The sequence below is a fragment of the Cicer arietinum genome, chromosome 2 (genome assembly GCF_000331145.2).
Source record: "Cicer arietinum cultivar CDC Frontier isolate Library 1 chromosome 2, Cicar.CDCFrontier_v2.0, whole genome shotgun sequence".
Classification (NCBI taxonomy): domain Eukaryota; kingdom Viridiplantae; phylum Streptophyta; class Magnoliopsida; order Fabales; family Fabaceae; genus Cicer; species Cicer arietinum.
In genome coordinates, this window is record NC_021161.2 from 21,778,397 (window position 1) to 21,790,023 (window position 11,627).

The 11,627-nt window shown below is 34.8% G+C and overlaps 1 protein-coding gene across 1 annotated transcript; it reads right to left on the reverse strand.

Annotated features, from left to right (window-relative positions):
• Window positions 1-3,381: 3,381 nt before the first annotated feature.
• Window positions 3,382-3,828, reverse strand: LOC140919388 (uncharacterized). The gene has a single exon (XM_073365397.1). It carries the CDS (start codon window positions 3,826-3,828, stop codon window positions 3,382-3,384), a length of 447 nt encoding a protein of 148 aa, XP_073221498.1.
• Between the last annotated feature and the right edge of the window lie 7,799 nt (window positions 3,829-11,627).

The following is an 11,627-nucleotide window of genomic DNA, read 5'->3' on the forward strand; positions in this document are numbered from 1 at the left end:
CAATAATGTGTGACCATTATCTTTTTTAACAAATAATGTCTTATCGACTTTCCCTTTTTCAAATCCTCGTTCACATAGGAAGGTGCTTAATCTATCATACCAAGCTCTTGGAGCTTGTTTTAGACCATAGAGAGCCTTTTTTAATTTGAAAACATGTGATGGATTTTTGGAGTCTTCAGAGCCAGGTGGCTGTTTGACATATACTTCTTCATTAATGTATCCATTGAGAAAGGCACTCTTCACATCCATTTGAAATAGTTCAAAGTTCATAGAGCAAGTAGTAAACGTATTGCTTCTAACCTTGCTACTAGGGCAAATGTTTCATCAAAGTCAATCCCTTCTTCTTGATTGTACCCTTGAGCGACCAATCTTGCTTTGTTGCGGACAATTATACCATTCTCATCAAGTTTACTTTTAAACACCCATTTTGTACCAATGATGTGTTTATTTCCAAGATTAGGAACAAGTTCCCATACTTTGCTTCTTTCGAATTGGTTGAGCTCTTCTTGCATGGCAAGTATCCATTGATCATTTTTAAGTGCTTCGCCAATTTTGGAGGGTTGGATTTGAGAAACAAATATCATGTTCAAGCAAACATCTTGTAGTTTTAGCCTTGTTGTGACTCCTTTGTTGATATCACCTATGATGTTATCAATTGGGTGATATCTACAGGTTCTCCATTCTTTAGGAAGATTATCATTTTTCTTTTCAATGTTGACTTCACTTTCTTGACTTGGTTGATCAATTTGATGTTCTTTGCCTGTATCATTGCTTTCAAAATCATCATCATCATAGGAAATAATATTGTCCTCTTTCATGGGGTTAGTTTCATCAAAAGTTATATGCATTGATTCTTCGACTAATAAAGATCTTTTATTGAAGATTCTAAAGGCTTTACTAGTTACTGAGTAACCGATAAAGATACCTTCATCGACTTTTTCATCAAATTTTCCAAGGTTGTCTTTACCGTTCTTTAGCACGTAACACTTACATCCAAAAATGTGGAAGTGAGAGATATTAGGCTTTCTTCCTTTGTAGAATTCATACGGAGTTTTCTTAAGAATCGGCCGAATGATTACTCGGTTTGAAACATAGCATGTTGTGTTTACAGCATCAGCCCAAAAATATTTTGGTAGGCTTGAGTCGCTTAGCATAGTCCTTGCGAGCTCTACCAAAGATCTGTTCTTTCTTTCAACAACCCCATTTTGTTGTAGTGTTCTAGGTGCAGAAAAATTGTGGAAAATTCCATTTTCTTCACAAAATTCTTCAAATGAGGTATTTTGAAATTCTCCTCCATGATCACTTCTAATTGATACAATTTTGGCTGATTGTTCATGTTGGACTAGCTTGGCATACTTCTTAAATGTTTTAAAAGCTTCATTTTTACTTGCCAAAAATAAGGTCCAAGTGAACCTTGAGTAGTCATCAACAATCAATGGACCATATGAGTTTCCGCCAAGACTTTTGGTTCTTGATGAACCAAACAAGTCCATATGTATCAATTGAAGTAGTCTTGAAGTTGAAATAACATTTTTAGGTTTAAAAGAATTCTTTGTTTGCTTACCTTTTTGACAAGCGTCACACAATTTATCCTTTATAAATTTCATTTTTAGTAAGCCTACAACAAGATCGTGCTTGACCAATTTATTTAAATGATCCATGTGAATATGTGCAATTCTTTTATGCCACAACCATGCATCATTATTGTCGCTTACCAAAAGACATTTCATTTTTAAGGATAGATCGTCAAGATTAAGTATAAAGATGTTTTTGAAACGCTTACCGATAAATTGAATTTCATTTGTAGCTTCATTTTGGATGATACATTCATCTTTGTTGAAGGCTATCTTGTATCCTTTATCGCAAAGCTGACTAATGCTTAGGAGATTGTGTTTTAGACCTTCAACATATAATACATCTTCAATCGAGGGGGATGGGGTTGTGCCGACTTTTCCAATGCCTAAAGTTTTTCCTTTGTTGTTGTCTCCATAGACCACATATTCCTTTGATTCAAGAGTCAAGGCTGAAAATTTTGTTATATCACCCGTCATATGTTTAGAGCATCCACTATCTAAGTACCACATATTTGAGGTACTTTGCGTGCATACCTGCAATATTAAAATCATATTTTATTAGGTACCCAATGTGCTTTGGGTCCTTAATGGTTAGTACCTTTCTTTACCCACACGTAATGCCCTTTTAGAACACTAATGTTTCTAATGTGACATGCATTAGGTGTGTGACCCTTGAGACCACAATAAGAACAAATAGGAGTAAATCTATTTTTAATAGCATGTGTATGAGATTTACTTTGAATAATTTTCTCTTTATAATGATGATCCTTTTTCATAATTATAATCTTTTCTTGATTGGATTGATTACTTGCTTTAACAAAAATGGTCTTATTCATGCTTGGTTTATCAAATTTTGAGTATCCAAGACCACTTTTGTCGTTTGAGTATCTTTGCATATTTAAAACATTTTCCAATCCTATTTGTCCCTTTTCGTATAGTTCAATTACTCTATTTAATTGAACAATCTTGAAGGAGAGGGAATCACATTTTTTGCATGTAAAATTATGTTTTAGTTTTTCAGAATTGTTTTCCGTAATGTCAACTTTTTCTTGAAGACTTGAGATTTGTCTCTTTTGTGTTGACACTAGTTTGAACAGATTTTTACATTCAATAAGTAGTTCATTGATGGCATTTTGAGCATCATTATATTCTATAATCAATTCACTATTAGTTTTATTATGATGAGGGGAGTCTATGCTACTAACCTCTTTTTCGTCATCTGATTGATGTGATGCCATCAATGCAACATTAGCACATTCTTCACTTTCTGTTTCTGAAGATGAACTCACTTCGTTGTCTTCCCAAGCTATGTATGCCTTCTTGAAGTCTTTCTTTTTTATGGCATTTTTCTTAATAAGGTTTGGACAATCTGCCTTGATATGTCCTTGCTTTCTGCATTCAAAGCAAGTGAAGTTTTGATTTGAAGTAGAACTATCTTTCTTCCTAAAACTTTTCCTTTTGAAAGTTTTGTCATTTTTAAGAAACTTACCAAATTTCTTAACACGGAATGTAATATTTTCATCTTCATCTGAATTTCCGTCTTTTATTTGTTCTCTTGATTCGGTCTTTAGAGCAATGTTTTTGGTCTTCTTTTCTTGACTTTCATTTTGTTCTAACCTTCCAAGTTTGATTTCGTGTTCTTGGAGTTTTCCAAATAATGCAGAAAGAGACATTTTGGATAGACTTTCCTTTTCGGAGATTGCTGTTACCTTTGGTTGCCAAGCCCTCGTTAATGATCTTAATACTTTTAGATTTAGTTCATACCAAGAGCCGACAAATGGTTGGTTAAGTGGGAGAACCTTTTCTGTTAGTCTAAGATAGATTCTTCGGGCAACATTCGAAATAATTTGTATTCTTGAGATAGTGTATTTAGTTTAGATCTTTTTACTTCTATGGTGCCTTCATGAGTTACTTCCAGCATATCCCATATTTCTTTGGCTGATTTACAGTAGGATATACAGAATAATTCATCCATTCCTAGTGCTGATTGTAGCATATTTTTAGCCTTCGTATCGAACAACACTTTTCTTTTATCCTCATCAGTCCAAGAGTTTTTTATCTTTATTTCTTCTTTGTTGTTGATGACTGTTGTTGGAATGTGATGACCATTTTCAACTGCATCCCATATGCCGTCTCCTTGTGCTTCAAGATTCGCTTGCATACGTATCTTCCAAAAGTCGTAGTGTTCTCCAATGAAGCATGGTGGTTTGTTACTACTGCCACCGTCTCTAAAAACAAGTCGTGCGGAAGCCATGAGTAATGATCGAGGAGTGAGTTACCTGAACCTGCTTTGACACCAATTTTAAGTACCCGGAGGGGGGGGGGGGGGGGTGAATTAGGTATTAGGAGATTTTCTGGTTTTTAGAGACTTAGTGGATTATTTTCCTGTTTAGGATTGATGTATGTAAAAATATAAATAGCAGAAAAATAAAGAACACAATAGAATTATCCTGGTTCCCCTTATGACCAAGGGTACATCCAATCCTCTTGCACACCACAAGAGATTAATCCACTTATTGTCAGAAAATGTACAACTCCCACCCTGGGATTTCTGCTACAAACTTCTAACAATACTTCTAAGATAACACACCACTATCTTAGATTAAGATACTTTAAGAAAGTACTACTTTCTTTTACAAATGATATAATATGATTTGGAATAAGGATATAAGAGAGGTATAATGATTTCAATCCAATAATACTTCAAGTACTTTGAGAACCTTTCTGAATGATATGAAAATAAAATGGAAGTACTTTGTAAAAAATCAGAATTTTGTTCAAAGTTGTTCAAGGTTTGAATTCAAGGATTGTGTTTTTGTTTGATATGAAGTTATGGTGTATTTATACTCCATAAACATCTCTTCAGATTCGTGGCCATTGATCCAAGAGGTTTGATGAACAAATACAATGATCTAGAACCATTTCAGATCTGAAAAATTGTATTGCTTCCAATTGAATTCGAATACAGGATGTATGTATTTGAATACACCTCTTTGTAACGTTCAGATTTATTCAAAATTTGCACCTTGTATTCGAATACATCCTTCATGTAGTCGAATACAGATTCGTGATTTTTGCCACTGACTTGCTTTGTATTCGACTACAACAGGTAGTAGTCGAATACAGATGCAAAGGTTTTAGCTACTGACTTGCTTTGTATTCGACTACAGCAGGTCGTAGTCAAATACAAATGTGAAGCTTTTACTTCTAACTTGCATCTGTATTCGAATACACTATGTTGTATTCGAATACACCTTTGTATTTTGTCAAACATATTAGGTTTAAGACTTTGTTAATGTAATTTTGACTTTTAAAAATACTTTATATGCATATGTAAATATGAATGGTTCTCATGTATTTGAGGTATTGGTTGTATCATTTACCTTTACATTAAACATCTAATATGTTTGGATTTAACGCTTTATCAATGAAGATATTTGAACTTATTTTTGATCTTGTTGCTTTGATCATATTTGTTGATCGTTGTCTTCATCAAAAACATGTATTTTACAAAAAATCAAAAATTCCAACAATGTCCCTATCAAATGTACCTACCAATCAATGTCCCTATTGATAAAATTCCAACAATGTCCCAATTGGTAAAACTAAAGTGAAATATTCAAACAATGTCCCTATAAAATAAAACCCAAAAAAATATAAAAATACCAAAAAATTAACAAAATGGTCTAAACGAAGGAATTTGGTATTTTGAGTGTCGTGTCCCGTATAAGTCCCTTATACAAGAGTCCTATTGCTTGATTTTTTTTTCTTTCTAATTTTCTGGCAAAATTTCAGAGCAATCCGAGACAATCGCCTGAAAAAAGGGTTAATATCGATTAATATTGTTATCAGAGAGTCCCCCGGCAACACCGCCAATTTGATCTGTTGTCGCACATGGGTCAAATACAATTGATAAAATGTAAATAGAGGTAATAACTCGAACTTATTGAAATTCAATTTAAGCAATCAAAATATCAATAAAATCAAATAAACAAGAATAAAATCATGAATCAAAATTGACAGTGTAACCAAAGGGTCAGCAGAACAAGCATCGCTCCTGTTCACTAATTGATTGGTAACACCTGTACTCTGTAAAGGTCCAAGAGCAAGAGAGTTAAAAATAGATGTAGGCATAACAATGATGGAATCTCCTAAATCTAACATAACATTTTCAAATTGACTATTGCCTATGGTACACGGGATGGAAAAAGTTCCTCGATCTTTGCATTTTTCGGGCATGGGCTAGATAAGGGCTGAAACATTTTGCCCTATGTTTACTCTTTCATTACCTTTTAACTTTCTCTTGTGTGTTGATGACTCTTCATTATATGCATATTTTTCATTGTTTTTAGTCTTATCTATCTTTAATCATTAGTAAATTTAAGGAGTTATTTGATATATTTTGTTGATTTTAGTTCTTGGATTTAATGAAATGTTTATGTTCTTATTTCCTTGATTAAGTAGAGATTTTTCGTAGTTTTGCGTTGTTTCCTTGTATTAATGCAGGGCTGAATTTTGGTGAGAAATCAACATGACCTATATAGAGTATTTCAGCCATATTTGGAGTTGTAGAAATCAATTGGAGTCACATCAAGTTAAAATGAAAGCTAAGATCCATAGCTACAACTTTCATGAAGACACCAGAGCCAAATTCAAACTCAAAAGAGGAGACAAATGCAGTATACATCAGATTGAAGAGGCTTTGCGCCTGAAGCACAAAAACCTGCGCCTGGGGCGCATTTTGACATTCCTGACACTATCCAAGCGCGCCCAGAGCGCAAATCCCACGCCCAGGGTGCGTACTGCACTACTGAAAATGCGTTTTTCTCACTTTCTAGGTTTTTTTTACTATTGGGAGTAATTTTATCAAGAATCATTCATGAATCTTTCTTGTAATTTTTCTTGAATCTATCTTTTCTATCTCTATCATGAGTAACAAAACCATATTTGTTAAGGATTAGTGTAACAAGATGAAACCCTTATTTTTCTGATTTGATTTCTAGTTATATGAATGAGTTTATTGAATTATTTTTCTTATATATGTGCTTAATGCTTTGTATTGCTTGATTAACTTTAAAATGTTCTACGATTCGTATTTTGAAATAAAAGTAGACTTTACAAATGCTTGAGATGGGGAATTCATGATATTGTAGTCTAGGGATAGATGCAGGTCATGAAACCAATTAAATTTGATGCAAATGCAGTGGTTTAAAAAGAGAATTCTTGTTCCGTAAAGCTTAATTCTAACCTTAAATGCACTAAGGAATTAGATGTTACTTTGGAATTAAGGGTTCTTTCACTAAGACATTATGGCAAGAATAATAAAGAGAATTCAGTAATAATTCAATAAAGGAATTTAGTAACTAGGATCAAATTAAGAACCAAGGTTGGATTCGAAGTGAAACTCACCCCTGCCATTCTTTTTATTATAAAGGATCAATTTTATTACCGTTGTTAATTTTAAATATTATTTCAATCAATTCCGGAACTTTTTGTTCAATTTTAGTAATTAAATATAATTCGATAGTAAAACGCAATTCTTGAGTTCGACACTCGGTACTACCATTTTATTATCACTAGCAACGATTCAGTACACTTTCTGAAACATTATCATGTGTGCGCAACTCTTTTAGAAATTTGGCATATCTTGGAATCTGTTTAATTGCTTCAAGGAGAGGAATGTTCACTTACACCTTCCTAAATACATCCAAGATCTCTTTGTCCCTATCTGCCTCGTCTATTTTCTTTGTCTTCACTGCCCTTTGAGGGAAAGAAAGTGATATATTTTGCTCAATATCAGCAGTTTCAGGTACCAAAGTGTCCTTAGTAACTTTGTTATTTTTCACAACAACAGTTTCAGATATCTTTGATATTTCAACAGCTTTTCCGGACCTCAAGGTAATTGCACTAACATTAGGGCCATTTGGATTTACTACTAACTAGGTAGGTAGTTAGTTTGATCCATGAGTCTGCATCTGATTAATTTAAGTGACCAGCTTGCCAATCTTTGTGTCCAAATTCTAAATTGTGGGATCTGTTCTTTATTGGAATTGGAGATTTTGGACAACCATTTGTTTGACAAGGTCCTCTAGTGAAGGTGCATTGTTTTGCTGCTGATGTGGAATGTTCTGCTCATGCGGACTGTTCTGCTGATGCAGACTGTTTTGTTGATACAAATTGTTCTACTAATGTGGATTGTTTTGCTGCCTAGGTTGCTATTGTGCATATGAATTCCCCCATCTCAAGTTGGGATGGTTTCTTCAACCAGGATTGTACCCGTTAGACGACAAATCATAGTTGGCTTGATGATTGTATATATTTGCTACATATGCTTGAGGAGCATCAACAATCGGATCTTCTTGCAATGTAGGACATGAATCTGTAGGATGTTCTGGAGAAGTGCAAATACCACAGACCACTGCTTGGGCTTTACCTACTGCCAATTTTTTTACAAAAGACGTAAGCTCATCAAGTCTACTTTCTTGATTATAGTGGGAAGAAGCTTGAATTTCCTTCACTCCCCCTTATCAACAGTGTTAAATTGCTTCTAGTTGTAAATTGCTGAGAATTAATGGACATGTTCTCAATCAAAGCTTTTTCCGCTTCTGGGGTCTTATCGACAAGTGCTTCCCCACTAGCAGCATCCAAAATGCTTATATCCATAGGTAGCTAGCTTACATAAAAATACTAGATAAGCAATTGTTCAGAAATCTGGTGATGACATCTATACACTAATTTCTTGAATCTCTCCCAATAATCATGTAATGATTCGCTGTCAATCTACCTAATGCCACATATTTCTTTTTCGATTGAAGCAACTCTTGAGGTAGGGAAGAATTTTTTTAGAAACAACTTCTTCAAATCATTCCAACTTGTAACAGAACCTGGCTGAAGGTAGTATAACCAGTCCTTGGCAAAAACTTGAAGTGAGAATGGGAAGGCTCTCACCTTGATATTCTCTTCTATGACTCCTTGAGGCTTCATGGTAGAACACACAACATGGAATTCCTTCAAGTGTTTGTGGGGATCCTCACTTGCAAGACCATTAAACATTGGAAAAGTGTATTAAACCAGATTTAAGTTCAAATGGTATAGTAACTTCAGGATATGTTATCTTGAGAATATGACAATGCAATGTAAAACTACAATTTTGAAATTCCAATAATGTCCCTATCGCTAAAGTTAAAGTGAAGAATGGAAACTCTATCAAACAAAGTCCAAAAAATTTAAAAATACCACAAAAAATTTCTAAAAAACAAATAAAGATAATGCAACTTTTTTTTTTGGGAATTGTTTGAGAATATGAAAAATTCAAAAAAAATTGAAAAACGGGTCTAAATGAAGGAATTTGGGATTTTGAGCGTCGAATCCCATAAGAAGTCGCTTCTAAGGGAGTTTTGTTCCTTTATTTTTTTGTGATTTATAGGAGAAATTTTGTGGCAATCCAAGACAATCGCTTGAAAACTAGGTTTTTTGACCAGCAAAGTGCCTACGAGCTAGCAACAAGCCTATTCGACATTTTGAGCAACAAAACAAGAAAAAAAATTGTTAAGATTATTATTAATACTCTAGAATTTGTTAATATTGTTATCAGACAGTCCCCGACAACGACACCAATTTGATCCGTTGTCGTACACAGGTCAAATACAAGTAATAAAATGTAGAGAGGTAATAACTCAAGTCATTTTGCAAGGACTTCTCATATAATAATATTATCCAAATTGAAAGTTGAAATTAGAAAGGGGTTCTTTTTTTTAGATTTTTGTTTAAACAAATTAGCAAAACAATTAATCCACTGATTCGAGTTTCAAACCTATCACAAATTCTATCAACGAGTTTAAATTCTAATTTGTGATTTTATTCATATTTGACTATAGAATTGATCAAACAAGCGTAATCAACCCTATGTGAAATCGGTTTCTTTGACTGGAATAAGCATCACAATCATCGATGTATTACAATTAACGATCAAGCGTCACAAAATTATAATTCAATAAATATAGAAACTGTAACACCCCGTTTTTCAAAGCGAGGGTATATGTTTTTTTTTTTGAAAGTAATTAAACATAAAACAGAGAAATAGATAAAGAAATGCCTTTGGATAAATAACTGAGTCATTATAATTTACAAGCAGCGGAAAAGTTTCCCCAATTATAAATCCAAAACATTTACACAACCATAAATGGTACATGGAACCCATTCACATAAGAAGTCGAACTGACAATATTAGTATAAATACAGTTTTCCAAACTAAAAATACTCCAATTCAAAAAGAAGGACACCTAGTCCCTATACATCATCCTAATCTGATCATCCTACCAAAAAGCTATACACCCTGAGTATCTCCACGCGCCCCGTGAGATCCTCCTAACGTAACTGCAGTCAAACGTTCCCATCTCCATTCCTGTCCGTAGGGTACGAACCGATAGGACCGTCCTGACTCTCATCTGAGGGCAAAGCCCAGATTTCCACAATAATTGTAAAGGGTCACCAACCAGAAAATAATAGTTAACACATAACAATTAAGTTTTTTAAATGCCCAAAATAACTTTTCAACTAAGCATGCACCTTAAAAGGATTTTCCATATGCTAAAAGTTCATATAATGCTTGCCAATTAACAATGAACTCAAAATGAAGTTCTCAAACCATCAAGTAATACATAACTGACCAAAGCATTGATAAATCAATTGAGCAATCGATTATCTAACTCAAAATAAGGACTTTTGCTGAGCCAATCGATTGCCAAATCGATTTGGTCAGTTCTGCTGAGTTTCTGCATGACCAAATCGATTTCTAAGTCGATTTTGTCAGTTCTGATGAGTCCCTGGGTTGCCAAATCGATTTCCAAATCGATTTCGGCAGTTTTGCTGAGTTCCTGCCTCTCTGCCAATCGATTTCCAAATCGATTTCTTAAAAGATTTTGAAAGATATATTTATACAATCGATTGGCAAATCGATTAGGTCAAAATGGTGAACTTCCTGCAACTCATCCAATCGATTGGGAAATCGATTTCCCTGATCGTTTTTCCAAAAATTCATGCATTTACTCAAGTCATTCCTAATCAAGTTCACAACCTAACACTTAGCAATTCCTACGCGATTACCACGGCAATTGGGATCTCGATAACCATCATACTTACACACAACAATCAACACATAACACTTAGCATTTTCAACGCAATTACCACAACGACTCAAATTCAAATCACTTAATCATAAAACTCAAATCAACCACGACTCGCGTGCCAAGCACCCTAATGCAATGCGTATATGCCAAAATGCATGGACTCGGAATTCCAAACCAAAACCCTCCTCGAAGGGCCGTAAATCATAATTGTACCGCCTATCGCAGGCCAAAGTACCAATTACCGAGGTGCCACCTATCACGGGTCAGCACGATTTACTAAAATGCGTAAATCATAAACGTACCACCTATCACGGGTCAGTACAGTTTACCGAGGTGTCACCTATCACGGGTCAACACGATTTACTAAAAGAAAAAGCGGGAATCGTAAACGTACCGCCTATCACAGACCAGTACTGTTTACCTAGGTGCCACCTATCACGGGTCAGCACAATTCACCAAAAACGTAAATCGTAAATGTACCACCTATCACGGGTCAGTACAGTTACCATGGTGTCACCTATCACGGGTCAACACGATTTACCAAAAAGTAAATCGTAAACGTACCACCTATCACGGGTCAGTACAGTTACCATGGTGTCACCTATCACGGGTCAACACGATTTACCAAAAAGTAAATCGTAAACGTACCACCTATCACGGGTCAGTACAGTTTACCAAGGTGTCACCTATCACGGGTCAACACGAATTACTAAATAGTAAATCGTAAACGTACAACCTATCACGGGTCAGTACAGTTTACCAAGGTGTCACCTATCACGGGTCAACACGAATTACTAAATAGTAAATCGTAAACGTACAACCTATCACGGGTCAGTACAGTTTACCAAGGTGTCACCTATCACGGGTCAACACGAATTACTAAATAGTAAATCGTAAACGTACAACCTATCACGGGTCAGTACAG